This window comes from Mus musculus, chromosome 7 (genome assembly GCF_000001635.26).
Source record: "Mus musculus strain C57BL/6J chromosome 7, GRCm38.p6 C57BL/6J".
Lineage (NCBI taxonomy): Eukaryota > Metazoa > Chordata > Mammalia > Rodentia > Muridae > Mus > Mus musculus.
Genome location: NC_000073.6, coordinates 44,605,074 through 44,622,264, shown reverse-complemented (window position 1 = coordinate 44,622,264; position 17,191 = coordinate 44,605,074). Strand labels below are relative to the sequence as shown.

Below are 17,191 nucleotides of genomic sequence, written 5' to 3'. Positions count from 1 at the left end.
ATGTCTTTCTAGCTGATTAGAAGACTTTCAGAGGGTGGGTGAGGTGGCTTCCTGGTTAAAGTGAAGGAAGCAGCTCTGCCTCTCCAGCACCCATGTAAATGCTGGCTGGGTGTGGTGGCCATCTATAGTTCCAGCCTTGGTGGCCAGCAGGGCAAGCCAGCTAGCTGTCTCTCCTTGTCTATTTCTTATGTGTCTTTGTGTATGTGTGTTTATTTCTAACTCTGCCTCTCTCGAGTATCTCCTTCCTCCCTCTCCTCCTCCCTTCCCAATCCTCCTTCTAATCAACCCATCTCCCCCTGCATTTTTCTCTGCAGCTCCTGGCAGAGGAGAAGGCTGCAGTTCTACGGGCTGTGGAAGACCGTGAACGGATAGAGGCCGAAGGCCGGGAGCGAGAGGCCCGGGCCCTGTCGCTGACCCGGGCCCTGGAAGAGGAGCAGGAGGCCCGGGAGGAGCTGGAGAGGCAGAACCGTGCTCTGAGGGCTGAGCTGGAAGCACTGCTGAGCAGCAAGGATGACGTGGGCAAGAACGTAAGCGGGCTGTGGGCACAGTGCGGACGGAGGGTTTGTGAGCGCACACATGTGCTCACCTAGCAAACATTGAAGTCATGTGCTCACACAGCACACACTCAGTCATGTGCTCACACAGCACACACTGCAGTCACGTGCTCACACAGCACACACTGCAGGCATGTGCTCACACGGCAGACACTGCAGTCACGTGCTCACACGGCAGACACTGCAGTCACGTGCTCACACGGCAGACACTGCAGGCATGTGCTCACACGGCAGACACTGCAGGCATGTGCTCACATAGGAGACACTGCAGGCATGTGCTCACACAGCAGACACTGCAGGCATGTGCTCACATAGGAGACACTGCAGGCATGTGCTCACACGGCAGACACTGCAGGCATGTGCTCACACAGCAGACACTGCAGGCATGTGCTCACATAGGAGACACTGCAGGCATGTGCTCACACAGCAGACACTGCAGGCACGTGTTCACACGGCAGACACTGCAGGCATGTGCTCACACGGCAGACACTGCAGGCATGTGCTCACACGGCAGACACTGCAGGCATGTGCTCACATAGGAGACACTGCAGGCATGTGCTCACACAGCAGACACTGCAGGCATGTGCTCACACGGCAGACACTGCAGGCATGTGCTAACACTGCAGGCACGTGCTCACACGGCAGACACTGCAGGCACGTGCTCACACGGCAGACACTGCAGGCACGTGCTCACACGGCAGACACTGCAGGCACGTGCTCACACGGCAGACACTGCAGGCACGTGCTCACACGGCAGACACTGCAGGCACGTGCTCACACGGCAGACACTGCAGGCACGTGCTCACACGGCAGACACTGCAGGCACGTGCTCACACGGCAGACACTGCAGGCATGTGCTCACAGGGCAGACACTGCAGGCATGTGCTCACAGGGCAGACACTGCAGGCACGTGCTCACATAGCCAAGCGCTCTGCTTACCAAATCACAAATGGGCTTTCTATGCACACCTGCATGGTGTGAACAGAATTCTCGAATTGTAGCTAGACTTTGGTTACTTTGTGGGTTCTTCTTTCTTCCACCCTTCTCTACCCTCCCTCCTCTCTTTCAACCCCCTAGGACTAGATAGGAGAGAAAAGGGGGATGATGATATTGTTGGACTACTTCCTGCTTATCAGGGGCATCAAGTTCCTTGGGGCAAGTTTGATCTTCTCTGTCAGGATATCTAATTTCTTCTTGTTCTTTGTTCTTTCTGCACAACTGCTTAACAAACCATGACTGACAACCAACAACCAACAACCTACCCAGCCTCTCGGGTCTCTAGCATTTATACACCCTCTGAATAGTCCCCAAAATTCCAAATGTCACACAATCATAAAAACTATTTCCTGCTGCTAAAATCACACCTCTGCTAGAGCAGGAGGCAAATCATAGTCACCTGCTGTGGACAATCTGAAGCAGCCACAAATCCCCATGCCGGGGATTAAAACGAAAATACGTTCTTGTAATAGTCCTGTGTTTTATAAAGAGACCAAAAAATGTCATTACACTCAGTCACACACATAGTCACAGTTTTGTTTGGCTCTTTATTTTTATTTTTATTGTTTTCCCAAATAGGGTTTCTCTGTGTAGCCCTGGTAGTCCTGGGACTGCTCTGTAGAGTCAGCCTCGAACTCAGAGATCCTCCCAAATGCCAAGACTAAAGGCATGCACTACAACAACCAGCTTTTCCATTTTTTTTTAAATCTCAAGTTGATTTGAAACTCCTAGCAATCCTCCTGCCTCAGCCTTCTGTGTGTTGAGGTATGTGCCACCCTATCTTGCCAGCCACATGTCACACACAGAACATGATTGCCACTCACATATACATAATAGGAACGCTATTAAACACAAGCTCTTGCCTGCGCCCAGGCCTGCACCTCTAAGCTCAGCTGACAGTGTGGGTCACTGGCATAGGGACGCGGTGGATGTGGAGCCTGTGCTCAGCAGGTCGAAACCAGGAGACTGTCATGGAAGCAGCTGGCAGCAGCTAGAGTTGCAGGGCTAAAGGGCAAAGGCAGCTTCTCCAGGAGGTGACAGCTAAGCAGAGTCTCCCACAGGTTGTATCTGGTGCCTGGAGTTTTGCCTCCCTGGAAGACATGGAAACCCCCCAAGTTGAGGGAAGAATGGAAGTAGATAGTGCATTCATTGTAATTGGGAGGAACTGACAAGGCAGCTCAGTGGTCAAGAGCACTGGCTGTTCTTGCAGAGGCTCTGGGTTTTGTTCCCAGCACTCACACCAGCAGTTCAAAACCCTCTGTAACTCCAGCTCCAGAGGCTCTGGTGCCCCCTTCTGGCCTCTATGTGTACTGGATGTACACATGCACATACCCATACACAAACATAGATACACACAATTTAAAAATTAAAAAAAATTAAATTTTATTTTAAAATATTTTTATTTTATTTTAAAATATCAATAGCAGTGTGTCTTTTTAAACTGTTTAAAAAGATTTATTTTCATGTGCATTGGTGATCTGCCTGCATGTCTGTGTGTGGGTGTCAGGCCCTCTGGAATTGGAGTCACAAACAGTTGTGAGCTGCCATGTGGGTGCTGTGGATTGAACTTGGGTCCTCTGGAAGAGAGTAGTCAGTGCTCTTACCCCCTGAACCACCTCTCCAGCTCCAATAATTATATATTTAAAAGCAGCTGTGTATAAAGAAGGCTGAGTCAATGTTACACCTCATAAGAGCGCTGTTAGGGAGAAGTGTAGGCTCACGGCTATAGGCAGGTGGTGGCGAGGTGGTGAGCATTAGAAGGGACCCTCCATCTAGAGCACAGTGGGGGTCTTGAGGGGAGAAAGCCTTACATTCTGGAGAAGGAAGAGGGCTTCTTGCTGTAATCGGTTTTCAAGCGTGTTCTCATTGCCTTTCCATTGCTATGACGAAGCCTACCGAGCTTCAAAGGAAGAACTTGGACAGAAACCATGCGTGCTGGCTCACTCACCACCTCGTGCTCGGCTAGCTTTCTTTTTCTTTCTTTTCAGTTTCTTTCTCTTTGTATTTCGAGACAGGGTTTCTCTGTGTAGTCTAGGCTGTCCTGGAACTCACTCGATAGACCAGGTTAGCCTTGAACACAGAGAGCCACCTGGATTAAAGTATGCATCACCACTGCCCAGTTCAGCTAACTTTCTTATATAGCCTAGGAATGCTGCTGCCCATAGTGGACGGGGCTCTCCTGTATCAATTAATAAGCAAAACAGCCCCCCTCCCTCAGATGTGCCCACCGACAAGTCTGGGCAATTCCTTAGTCAGGGCTCTTCTCTCAGATGACTAAGTTGACAATGCTAACGAGAACAATGGATGAGTTCCATCCCATATGACCTAGTTTCAAGGCATTGTGAATAGTCAAATATAATTCAAGGATGGGTTCAGCGAGATGGCTCAGAGGATAAAGGTGCTTGCCACCAAGGCTGCTGACCATGGTTTGATTCCTGGGACCAACGTGGTGGAGGAAGAGAACTGATTTCTGCCTGTTATCCTCTAGCCTGTGCATGGACACTTGGACACTGTGGCACGTGTGTGTGCATACACACACAAATGGAAATTCAACATGGTCATGGGTTTGTGCAGTTAGGGAAGGTTGCAGCCACAGTGACAGAGAAAGATGTCTAAGAGTCTCAAGGTCGTGGCAGGATTATTGCCTGTGTCAGGAAGAGCCTGGGATTGTGGCTGCTTTCTGAAGAGAGTAGCCGTGGGTGGGTGCTGAGACCTCACAGGGTCTGAACAGGAAGTGTGCTCCGGTTTCCTGGGTGCCTTCTGGCTCAGCTGGAGGTGGTTTTACAGGTTTAGTTCACCTGTGTTTGACTGTGAAACAAAGTCATGTCAAGAAGGTCTTTTTCTCCTTCTATCACCTTAAATAGGCAAGTCCACCCTCCTCACCTCGATGTAAGATACTGTCATCCACAGAGTTCAGTCTCTAGAACTAACTGTACCAAAAATCAAAGGAAACACAAATCTCATTATCTTTAAGGAAATTTTATGATTTTGGGTTGTTATGCTTAATTAATTATGTAATTAATTAAATGTATGAGTGCTCTGCTGCATGTACACCTGCACTCCAGAAGAGAGCATCAGATCCTTTGTAGATGGTTGTGAGCCACCTTGTGGGTGCTGGGAATTGAATTCAGAACCTCTGGAAGAGCAGCCAGTGCTCTTTTTTTTTTTTTTTTTTTAATTATTATTATATCTAAGTACACTGTAGCTGTCTTCAGATGCACCAGAAGAGGGCGTCAGTTCTCATTACGGGTGGTTGTGAGCCACCATGTGGTTGCTGGGATATGAACTTAAGACCTTCGGAAGAACAGGCAGTGCTCATAACCACTGAACCATCTCTCCAGCCCCTTTGATTTTTTTTCAAGTTTTTTCTTAATGCATTTATTTTATGTGTGAGAGTAGTTTGCCTCTGTTTGCTTTTGTGCACCACGTACATGCAGTACCCTCAGAGGCCAGAAGAGGGCATTGGATCCCCTGGAACTGGAGTCACAGATGGTTGTGAGCTACCATATGGATGCTGGGAATTAAACCTGTATCCTCTGGAAAAGCAGTCAGTGTGATCAACTCTTAAGGCATTTCTCTATCCCTGAGTGCATGATTTTGTAACAAACTGTATCCATTGTCAGGCAACATGCCAGTGGGCTACAGATTCGACACACCTGCTAGGGTTTTTTATTTTTACTGCCACACACCCTACTGCCCCCCCCATCCCCAAGCAGTTTTCTTTTTAAATTCAGAAGGTTTGGACTAGTGGGTTTCTACCTGTCTGGTACCCACTCTTCTAGCTGGGTTTCTGATTCTGCTGCCATAGTGACATCCCAGCAATAGCAATGGGAGGGAGAAAGGATTATTCATCTTACAATTCCAGGTTTTGCTCCATCATTGGCAGGGTCAAGGCAGGAGCCTGAGAAGTAGATGGTCACATGCACAGTCAAGAACAGAGAGTGAATACATGCACCCCCTTTTTAAAATACAGCCCGAGTCCCAGACCAAGGGTGTGGTGCCACCCACAGCCCCTCGCTGAGACTTTCTTTCTGGGTGATTCTAGATTGTGTCACAATAGGAATTTTAGAACCCAAGCGGGGCAGATCTCTGAGTTCGAGGCCAGCCTGGTCTACAGAGTGAGTTCCAGGACAGCCAGGGCTATACAGAGAAACCCTGTCTCAAAACATCAAAACAAATAAAAAACAAAACCAATCATCACACACTAAAATGTTTCAGATCATTTTCATAAAATGTTCTCAGATCACTTAAGATGAGACCTGGTAGGTACTCAGTAACTCGTGTGAATGAGAGAAATAACTCACTTAGACCTCTCTACCAGCTACCACTCTGGCCTCCCCTCTACTCAGGACACCATCTTAATCCTGGCCCAGGCCTCAAACTTACTCCCCCTTCCCACCAGGTGCACGAGCTGGAGCGAGCCCGTAAGGCGGCTGAACAGGCAGCCAGTGACCTGCGGACACAGGTGACAGAATTGGAGGATGAGCTGACAGCCGCAGAGGATGCCAAGCTGCGCCTGGAGGTGACTGTGCAGGCTCTGAAGGCTCAACATGAACGCGACCTGCAGGGCCGCGATGATGCCGGTGAGGAGAGGCGGAGGCAGCTGGCCAAGCAGGTATGGAGCAAGAGGCTGCAGTGCACCTGTGCAGCCCTGGCGGATGCATGTGGGTAGGGGGTTCCCCTTTGTGAGCATTTTCCCCAGGGTCCACTAGCTGTCCACCCAGAGAGCCACCTCTCTGCTCTGCCAGGAGGCAGGGACACACCCGTGCCCCTGGGAGCATATTAGCAATCCCTAGCACACCCACCTCCCACCAAGCACGGTGGATGCACATGTGGCTAGACTTTTCCTTAGGAAGTTTAAATAGACTTTTCCTTTTGATAGAAAGGACATGGAGTGACCATAGAAAAGATTCCAGTCCAGCTTTGGTAAACCATTGAGTTGATTGGGGCTTGCTTATAGCAGTGAGAGTGACTGACTCCAGGCTGCACGCTTTGCCATCTGCTCCACCGAAGAGCCTCCTCTCCCTCAGTCGGTGCTTATTACTCTGTGACCTCGGGGAGGGGAGCTTTTAAATCTCATAAAGGAAATAGATATAAAACAGGGCAGGAGGGAAGAGGCCAGGAGGGACCCAAAAGGCCAAGGTAGGATGAGTCACAGAGGAGAAATCTGGGTGCCATGACCTCTAACCTCTCTGACCCTGCCCCCAGCTAAGAGACGCAGAGGTAGAGCGCGATGAGGAACGGAAGCAGAGGGCACTGGCTATGGCTGCCCGCAAGAAGCTGGAGCTGGAACTGGAGGAGTTGAAGGCGCAGACATCTGCTGCTGGGCAGGGCAAGGAAGAGGCAGTGAAGCAGCTGAAGAAGATGCAGGTGAGGGGGGCTCGAGGGTGGGAGGTGCCAGGGACCCAGAATCGGAGGTCTGGTCCCATCACCTTCACCAGCAGCGGGGGTGGGAGGGCTGAGGGGGGCGGGTCGAGGGTGGGCGGGGCCAGGGATCCAGGATCGGAGGTCTGGTCTCATCACCTTTACTGGCAGCAGTTGCTGGATTAGCTAGTGGCCTTGGAAAATGCTGGCCTCTGATGTGTGTTTGTTTGTTTGTTATCTTTGCGTTTCACTCATTTTAGATGCTAGACTTTGAAATCTAAACTCATCATTTAATTAGATAATAAATTTAGTGCCACCGAAGATGGAACCTAGCGCCTTGAATAATTCTCTTAGGGGCGATTCCAAGCAGGAGCTTTATCAACGAGCCGTGCCCCCGCTCTTCGCTGGGGGACTCTAGTCAAGGGCTCTATCATTGAACCACACCCTTAGGCCATACTAGGATATTTAAACCTACTGGTGCCTGTTAGGTATCTTACTATGGGGTAGCAGGCAAAAGGGCCAGTTCAAGCATCCAGAGAAAGGAGCTCTTGTTTAACCCCTTTGTCAGACATGTAATAATAACAATAACGTTTACCACTGTGGCCCATCTTCTTTATCACTGGCTCCTCATAGCAGTGCTGAACTCCCCGTGGGTGGAGAAAAAGTTTGTGTTGGCCTCTCCTCACACTCCCAGGTAGTGACCACAGAGCCGCAGGCTAAATATTCTATTCTGACTCACTTTAAGAAGGGGTTAACTAAGGCTTAGAGAAGGAGTGGAATTGGCCCAAGGGCACACAGCACGCACGGGCTCTGAGGCAGACAATGGGCTCTGTGCTGCCCCTGCTCGCCCTGGCCCTGCTTGCACGTAATGTGCTTACCTCAAGGGTGGGGTTTCTAGACGCAGCTTAACTAAACCTGCACCTACCCAGGTCCAGATGAAGGAGCTGTGGCGGGAGGTAGAGGAGACGCGTAGCTCCCGCGACGAGATGTTTACCCTGAGCAGGGAAAATGAGAAGAAGCTCAAGGGGCTGGAAGCTGAGGTGCTGCGTCTGCAAGAGGTAAGAGGTGGGCAGGTTCTAGTGGGAGGCCCGGCGTGGGTGTGGCTTAACTGGAGGTCCTAGAGGATGGGCGGGGCTTAACTGGAGGTTCTGGAGGATGGGCGGGGCTTTCCAGGAGGTTTTGGGAGGGGAGACTTTGGAAGTAGGCGTGGCTCCCGGTGCCTTCTGCCTTCCAGAGTTGGGGATCTTGTCCTGGGGGATATTTGGAAACCAGAGCAGGAACTGCCAGGGCCAATCCTAGAAAGACGAGGAAGACAGGCCAAGAAGTCAGGAGCAGGAGGCAGAAGTGAAGAAAAAGTCTGGGACCCAGGGGTGACATAGAAGAAGAGAAGGCACAGTCGGGTAGGAGGGAGGGCATGTGGATAGCATGGGGGTAGGAGGAGGCCCAGTGATGAGAGACATGGAGGAGGAGCATTGGTGGCCAGCGCTAAGAAAGTTGCTCCCTTAAGGGTGAGGCTCACAGGCTCACAGTCAGCAGGAAAAGCCCAAAGGACAGAGAAGGGTTAATACCAGTGTCTTGACCTCTTACCCCTCTGCCCTCTGTACCTACTGGTCCTTGTAGGAACTTGCTGCCTCAGACCGAGCCCGGAGGCAGGCCCAGCAAGACAGAGACGAGATGGCAGAGGAGGTGGCCAGTGGCAATCTTAGCAAGTGAGTGTCCTGGAGCCGTGGGCTGTGGACCGGGCAGTCTCCTCTCGCAGGCCTATCCTCTGAAGCCACACCCTACCCTCTAGGGCAGCCACCCTGGAGGAAAAACGGCAGCTGGAGGGGCGACTGAGCCAGTTGGAAGAGGAGCTGGAGGAAGAACAGAACAACTCGGAGCTGCTCAAGGACCATTACCGAAAGCTAGTGCTACAGGTGGGCGTTGCAGGCATCCCCTGCCAGCCAGATCCACCCCTCCCCCACCCCAGCCTTCAAGAGCTCTCAGATTCATTGGATATGAAGACCTTTGATGTGGGTTTTCATAAAGTTAGGAAGACTTGACTCATTGATTGGTCGGCAGGTCTGAAGTCGCTAAGACGGACTTGAAACAGTAATTAAGCTCAGCTGGAACCTCAGAGTTCTCCAGAGCCAGGGGAATTGTCACAGGTTCAAGGCCAGCCAGGGCTACAAAAAGCAAGCACTTGGCGTATGGCTGGATAGCTTCACACCTTGTCTGTCATTGTCACTTCAGCCAGAAGAGACCCTCATCGCTGCAGGTGGAAGTATAGGGCTCTGATTGTCAGTCAGCCTCCCACCAATAACCTCATACAGCCTTGAAGTCACGGCAGTCCTCTGCGAACTTCTGTGTTCTTGCAAAACAGATCAGGCCCAATATGGGGCACTTTTTTTGTTTGTTTGTTTGGTTGGTTGGTTGGTTTTGGTTTTTTGAGACAGGGTTTCTCTGTGTAGCCCTGGCTGTCCTGGAACTCACTCTGTAGACCAGGCTGGCCTTGAACTCAGAAATCCGCCTGCCTCTGCCTCCCAAGTGATGGGATTAAAGGTGTGCGTCACCACTGCCCGGCTAGCACTTCTTTTCTTATTGAGTGTTTGAGGCAGGGTCTTCTGTAGCCAGGGATTCTTTATGTAGCCTGCAGATGACCTTGTACTCCTGACCCCTGCCTCTGTCTGTGATGACAGGCATTTGCCACCAAATCAAATTATGCTGTACAGGGAAACCAGGGCTCCTTGTGTCCTAGGCAAGCCCTCTACCAACTGAGTTCTTGCCAACCCCTGTCACCATTTTCATTTACAATTAAAATTTTAAAGGCTAAAGGAGGGCTGCTGGGCTCATGAATGTACCCTGGGAGGCGGAGATGTGAAGATCTTTAATCAGCCTGGGCTGAAGTATCTTCCGCTGCCCTGTGATTTCCGAGCAAGCCGAGGGTGTCGAGGTGCTATTATTAGGGCCAGGGCCAAGTCTACACATCTGCCAGCTGCTATGAATGGAGGCCTCATTTCTCAGATCACCCCCCCCCCCCCAGGTCTCTGCTGCCTGTGCTACCCAGGGCTCAGACTCTCTGGCAGGCGGGGCCAGAGCCTGCCTCCTTCTCCTGGGCTTCGCAGGTGACCCTGGTGCAGAGGGGAGTGTGAAGGGCCTGAAATAGTCCATAGTTCACAGCCACAAATTTAGAGCATTTAAGCAAGTTTGTGACCATCTCTGGGACTCACTAAAATAGCAAAACTGAACCTAGCTGTGGTGGTACATGCCTGTCATCCCAGCATTTGGGAGGGGGAGGCAGGACGGTCAGGACTCATCTTCGGTTATATTGGGAGTTTTAGGTCAACCTGAGTAACATGAGACCCTATCTTAGATAAAAATGTTATGACTACATTTAAATAGATTTGAAATAATTTTGAGTACATTTAAATAAGTTTAAAACATTCTTGTTCATTATAAAGTACAGGGTGCAGTCTGGTGAGGATTGCTGTCCCTGGGCTTGTTCAAGGGCTATTGTTGAGTTCTTGGTACCACCAGGCTCTGTGCTGTGCATTTAACAGCCGGGAGCTCAGCTTGTCCCAGGAGGTACCTGGTGTTGCCACAGCTTCGTCACAATTTTCCATCTTCTTCCTGGCTGCAGGTCGAGTCCCTCACCACAGAACTGTCTGCCGAACGAAGTTTCTCAGCCAAGGCCGAGAGTGGACGGCAGCAGCTGGAGCGGCAGATCCAGGAACTGCGGGCCCGCTTGGGTGAAGAGGATGCTGGAGCCCGAGCCAGGCAGAAAATGCTGATCGCTGCTCTGGAGTCTAAACTGGCCCAGGCAGAGGAGCAGCTGGAGCAGGAGAGCAGGCAAGGAGGGAGCATCCTTTGGCATGGAAGTAACTCTGTCCATGGAGAGTACGGTCTATGCAACAGTGTTGCAGCTAGCTACTTCTGTGTAACAAAATACCCTAGAATTTACGGACTTTAAAAGAAGTCTATTGTTCTGAATTTGGCCCTAACTAGTAGATTCTTTTGTGCTAGGCTTGCTTAGGCTGTCTGGTGTGTCTTCCGTGGTAGGAGGGTTAGATCCATTGTTTTGCTCCCTTGGGCTCATGCACATGGAAGGCCTGGCCCAGGATGTGTAGGCTAACTTGGTTCTGTTCCACGCAGCCTCTCATCCTCCAGCAGGCTAACCCAGGATTGCCTACATGGCAGAGCTGGGCTCGGAAGAATAAGGGACACTGTCATTAGCTTCTAGAGGCTTGGAGCTTGCACTGTGACACTCTAGCCATAAGCAGGACAAGTCTTGTGATAGCTCAAGTGTACAACCACATGGGAGCAGCTTCTTCAGTCACATGCCAAGGGTGTGGGAACAGGAAGGATGGAGACCTCATCCCCCACCCCAGTCAAACCATCACAAAGAGGAATGTCTTTTTCCTACATAACAAGATGCTGGGCTCTGGGTCAATGTCTGTGTATTTCCCCTGTGGTCACAGAATGGCAGCAGTTGTAGTTAGCACTTCATAGAGCCAAGAAGCCAGTCTAGAGAGGTGGTTCAGGGGGTAAAATACTTGCTGTGAAGTGGGAGGCCCTGAGCTTGAAACCCCAGCACCCACAGAACAGCTGGATATGGTAGCATGTGTCTGTGATGTAGCATTCCTACAGCAAGATGGAAGGGAGAGACGGGAAAATCCTGGCAAGCTTGCTAGCCAGTTAACAGCGTATACACAGCATTGAACTAAGAGACCCTGCCTCCAACAAGGCAGAAGAGGGGAACTTGGCACCTGAAGTTGTCCCCTGACAACGCTCCCCCCGCCCCCCCCCCCCCCACACGGTGATAGTTTTATCTCTGTTGCTACGACAAACACCTGGACAAGATCAACTTAAGGGAGAAAGGGCTTATTCAGCTTGTAGGCTCTAGTCTGTTGTTTTGGGCACGTCAAGGAGGCATGAGCCGGAAGCAGCCGGTCACAGCCATACTCCAGCATGTCTATGCTCTGCTCGGCTTCTCTTTTACACAATCCACCCAGTGATAATGCTGCTCACTTGCTGGCTGGGTCTTCCCACCTCATTTAACAGTCAACACAAGCCCCACAGCCCAGCCTGATCTAGCCACTCCATCATCGAGACTCTCTCTCCATTTGATTGATTCTGTGTTGTCTCATGTTAATCAAAAGTAATTATCATGTGCCTCATGCCTTTGATCCCAGCATCCAGAGGCCGAGGCAGATAGGTCTCTGTATGTTTGAGGCTAGCCTAATCTACATGGAGAGTTTCAGGTTAGCCAAGGCTACACAGTGAGATCCTGACCCATAAAACAAAACAAAACAACCCCACCAAACAAACAAAACGAACCAAAGAAAAGGAAACGTGAACTGAGGGGTCCCTGCAGGTGTCAGACAGAGAAGCACACCCTGCAAAGTCATGAGAGAGAAAACCTGGTTCAGATTGACCTTGTCAACTTAGATCAGACTTCGGGGAGTCTGATACCAGACTGCTCTTTGTCACACATTTAAAACAGCTCCATTTGGGAAAAAGTATGCAGGCAAGAATCATTCCTACTCCGGGTGCACAATAAAGCTTAAGGTGTGACTTTGAAGTCCTTTACAAAGTATGTGTGACCACGAGGGAAGGTTTTATAGTTAAAAGGCCTAGGATCTAGTGTGGTCTCTGACCAATAGCATAGAGGTCAACCAGCCATAAGGTACATGTGACCTCTCCCTTAAGGATGCTTTACCTGGGGTCTAAACATAATGGTCTAGAGAAGGAAAGTCTGGGATAATCACTACAGGGGATTTGGGTGAGGTCTGCCTCTGTGGCAAAAGATGGGTGACCACAGACAGCAAAAAGGTCACCAGGAAGTTAACCACATCCACCCCCAGCCTTCTGGGTTCACTGGTGATCTGTGTGCATAAGGGCCTCTGTGCCCCCAACAGTCAGCCAAAAGATTAGCATTTGTTAGAAAGGACTGGTAAGGTGGCTTAGCGAACTTGCCACCAAGTTCTAAACACAGTTCCCAAGACCCACGTGGCAGAAGCGGGGAATCAATCGCAAGCTGTCCTCGGACCTCCATAGCACATGGACACACACACACACACGTAAATAAATGAATGAAGCAGGAAGCAATGGCGATAGAGGCTGAGTTTCCTGTCAGGGAACTTCCCATACCTGTCAAGAAACACTGCACTCATCAGTTTCACCACTAAGCCCGACACATGAGGAACGCCCAGTGCAGCAGGCATCCCCTGGCTGTTGAGACACCATGGACCACAGCACCAACAGTTCACATTTGTTGATGCCCGGCTGCCATCTATATAGATGTGATGCCCATGATCCTTATGTGCTGTACAGAAAACCAGACCAGACAGGCTTGTCTGGGTGTGATTCCTGATTTCCAGTTTGGCATTTCCACCTCAGTATGGAGGGCATTCGAATTGTTCTGCATCCAGAGGCAGGCTGGGGGCTGGGCTCAGTGGGTAGCATGCTTGCCTGGCATGCACAAAGGCTTGGGCTTCATCCCCAGCACTGCATAAACTAACTGGGCATAATGGTGCATATCTGTCATCCCAGCACTTGGGAAATGTAGGCGGGAGGATCGGGAGTTCAAGGTCATCCTTGGCTACATAGTGAGTTTGAGGCTAGCCTAGGCTACATGAGACCCTGTCTCAAAACCATCAACAGCACAGGAGACATTTTAAGAACATTAGCTGTTTTGCAGCCAGTGTCTGGCGGAGTGGGAGGCAGCTGGAAGATAGGATAGAGGAAAGAGACCCAAGGATGGGACAGCCACCCACAGTGCTATGATCACAGAGGGTTTCCTGGGCCACTAACTTTTCTTCTTTTTAGGGAGCGCATCCTCTCTGGCAAGCTGGTACGCAGAGCTGAGAAGCGGCTGAAGGAGGTAGTTCTTCAGGTGGATGAAGAGCGCAGGGTGGCTGACCAGGTCCGGGACCAGGTGAGCAGATGACATCGCCACAAATAGTAGCCAGTGGGATCAAAACCAGGAAATAACAGCTACCCTGGCCTGGCAGGTGGCTCAGTGGGTCATCCAAGTTATGGTGGAAACTGAGGCAGAAGGATTGCTATGAGTTCCAGGATAGCCTACATTACAGTGAGAGACCACCTTCTCAAACCACCAGCAACAATGTAAAAGATCCTGTAGTCTGTAGGTGACAGAGCCTAGATGTGACTATTTTGGTCTATGCCCATGCAGAATCTCTGTGTCCTTAAAAGCTCAGCTATGCCTTGTTTGCTGTTTATTACACAGGTGATTATTGAACATGGCCTTTGTGCCAGGCACATTGCTAGGCATTTGTAGTAAGGTGCTGGCACGTTTCCTGAAGGTCCTGGTCCTCACAGGGCTCATATTACTGGCCTAAGAAAACTACTATGCATACAACCAGACAAAGATAATACCAGACTCTGTTGAGGGCTATGAAGAAAAAGAATGAAGATACAGGAATGGAGAGCCTCATCCAGACTGAATGTTGGGAAGGACTAAGGAGGTGACATGTGACATGTGTGAATAAGACCTCACAGGGGTAGAATAGCCAGATGTAAAGAACAGGAAGTTCAAAGGCCTGGAGGAAATGAAGTGAGCAGAATGGTTCAGTATATCTATAGAGAATATAAGAAATGAAGTTGGGATTGGAGATGTGGCCCAATTGGTGGAGTGCTTACCTAGTGTACCAAAGACCCTGGTTTCGACCCAGCAGTGCACTTGGGAGGTGAAGACAAGACCATCAGAAGTTCATCTTTCAAGGTCATCTTGAGCTACAAATTGAGTTCAAGGCCAGCCTCTGATACATGAGACAAATGCAGTCACATGATACATGTTCTTACCCTGGGGAGAGGTGGCAGTGTCTACGCAGATCAGGGTGAATATGGTGTGGCCAAGGAATTCACCAGAGACATGGACATAAGGAAGACTATATTAGGGCTGGCCTTAATTATGACAGTCTTGGGGAGCCGAGGGAGAGCTGTGGGGGGTGGGGTAGTTCCAAGTGTGCCAGTACTTCTCCAGTGCAGTCACGTGACTTCCAAGGATCCAAGGGTTTATACCAGACAGGGCACCAACAGCCCAAGGAACTAGTTCCATCAGGCCAGCTTGGTGAGCCAGTGAGTTTATCGGGGTCACTTATAGGAACAGGGGTGACTCACAGACACCAAACCCCCCACCCCACCCCAGCATGAGTGATGGCTCACAAACACTGCAGCCCCAGAGGCCCACCCCTCTCAATTTCCCGACTGCCTCCTAAAAGATCTTGCATTCCAAAGACCACAGGCCATGGAGTAGGGGTGGGGTGTAGCAGGAGATCTCACTGAGAGGGTCTGGTACTCCCTGCCTGCGCCTTGTGGGATTGCTAAGAGCCCCTTCACTCTTGCTCAACACCCAGCTGTCTTCTGCATACTTTGTTGCCATAACTGAAGGTCTCAGTAGGTCACCACAGCTGTTCCACCCCCAAGATGGCCCTGGCCATGCAAACGAGAGACTGAGTCAGGGTCGGGGCTGGTGTGAGGAGTATAGGGTGTGTGGCAGTAGGCACCGGGGACACCATAGGGATGATCCCGTTCCTCTCCACCCAGCTGGAGAAAAGCAACCTCCGGCTGAAGCAGCTCAAGAGGCAGCTGGAGGAGGCAGAGGAGGAGGCATCTCGGGCACAGGCTGGTCGGAGGCGGCTGCAGCGGGAGCTGGAGGACGTCACTGAGTCTGCAGAATCCATGAACCGGGAGGTGACCACGCTGAGGAACAGGCTCCGGTAAGCTACCGACTTGCTGGCATCATCCTGGAGAGGCGTGCAGGACCTGGCCTAGATGGCCAGTACAGGATAGGACCCTAGGGAGGGGAGGACTTTCCACCTGTGCTTTGCAGTCTTGCTCAGGTGCCGCCGTCTGCACCTGTTTGCCCATTTACCAGCCTTGGATCGCAGCTTTTCCCGTCTCCATCTTATCCTTTCTGTATCTGTGTTCTCATCTCGGTCTGCATCTTTGTCGGGCTCTCTCACTTGTACGTTCTCCTCCCACAGGCGTGGCCCACTTACATTCACCACACGGACTGTGCGCCAGGTGTTCCGGCTGGAAGAGGGCGTGGCTTCTGACGAGGAAGAGGCTGAAGGAGCTGAACCTGGCTCTGCACCAGGCCAGGAGCCGGAGGCTCCGCCCCCTGCCACACCCCAATGATCCAGTCTGTCCTAGATGCCCCAAGGACAGAGCCCTTTCCAGTGCCCCTCCTGGTTTGCACTTTGAAATGGCACTGTCCTCTGGCACTTTCTGGCATTGATGAACCCTCCTGGGACCCCAGGACCCCTGCCCACTGGGGGCCCCAAACCAAGGAGCTGGGTGGGAGGGAGGCCATGATGGTCTCTCTTGTTAGAGAAACAAAATTGAACGTGGATGTCAAGAATGTCCTGTCTGCACCTATTTTCAGCAGGCCTGTCCCCTGGAGAGGGCAGGCAGGGTGCTTCCATCCCCTCTCAGTATCTTGCCCTCTTTTTTGGGGGGAAGTGGGGTGTCTGTGTGCTCATAGGGTAATGCTCATGGCCCCTCATGCTCCAGACACTAAAGAAATAAACTGGCTGGACCCTTCACCATGGCTGCGTTTCTAATTGGGACCCAGAGCATGAAGAACTTCTTCAGCTTCTGTAGTAAGTGCGATCCTTCCTAGGGACAGGGCATTTACAATACAATAGAATTAAAGGTGTCTTACTGTATGCTAGGCAAACCATTGTGCCCTCAGCATCTTTGCGCATTGCCGAGAGAGGCACGTCTTCCTAGCCCTTTTAGAGTAGTAGAAATAGGCACAGACAGGCTGAGCTTAGCCTCTGGACACAGGAAGTCTGAACCAGGATCCAAGCCACACACATTCTGACTTTCCGGTTGGTAATCCAAAAGCGAAGACAGGGTTTTTACATTCACCTTGCATGTCCACACTTTCCCTGTGTCCTAGGACTCCAGGGCACAAACTCCCCAAGGAGCTCAAAAGATCAGATCCTAGGAGCTGAAGTTACTGGACACTGGGTGCAGAACTCCAGCCTTCTACAAGATTAGCAAGGGCTCCTAATGGCTGAGCCATCTCTCTAGACCCCTCCACATGATTTTTGATTTTTTTTTTTTTTGAGACAGGTTCTGTTCTTGAAACCTATTTCGCCAACTGGCTAAATTGGCACACACACACACATCCACCTCCCCAGTACTGATTACATATGTACTCAGCCATGCTGAACTTCTACCTGGGTTCTAGGATTGAACTGTACTAGTTCTTAACTGTACTAGCTCTTAACTGTACTAGTTCTTAATGCTAGTACTTAACCAACCTA

At 50.8% G+C, this 17,191-nt stretch overlaps 1 protein-coding gene across 8 annotated transcripts in view; it reads left to right on the top strand.

Annotated features, from left to right (window-relative positions):
* The window catches only part of Myh14 (myosin, heavy polypeptide 14), a 65,070-nt gene extending 48,608 nt beyond the window's left edge, over positions 1–16,462 (top strand). For all 8 annotated transcript variants that reach the window (XM_030242996.1, NM_001271540.1, XM_011250903.2 and 5 more), the window contains 10 exons: positions 315–527; positions 5,953–6,165; positions 6,759–6,920; positions 7,844–7,972; positions 8,535–8,623; positions 8,707–8,830; positions 10,534–10,742; positions 13,722–13,830; positions 15,462–15,634; positions 15,902–16,462. In XM_030242996.1, the coding sequence (XP_030098856.1) occupies positions 315–527; positions 5,953–6,165; positions 6,759–6,920; positions 7,844–7,972; positions 8,535–8,623; positions 8,707–8,830; positions 10,534–10,742; positions 13,722–13,830; positions 15,462–15,634; positions 15,902–16,055 (1,575 nt within the window). In that variant the 3' untranslated portion in view covers positions 16,056–16,462. The remainder of the gene's footprint in view (positions 1–314; positions 528–5,952; positions 6,166–6,758; positions 6,921–7,843; positions 7,973–8,534; positions 8,624–8,706; positions 8,831–10,533; positions 10,743–13,721; positions 13,831–15,461; positions 15,635–15,901) is intronic.
* Positions 16,463–17,191: the final 729 nt, after the last annotated feature.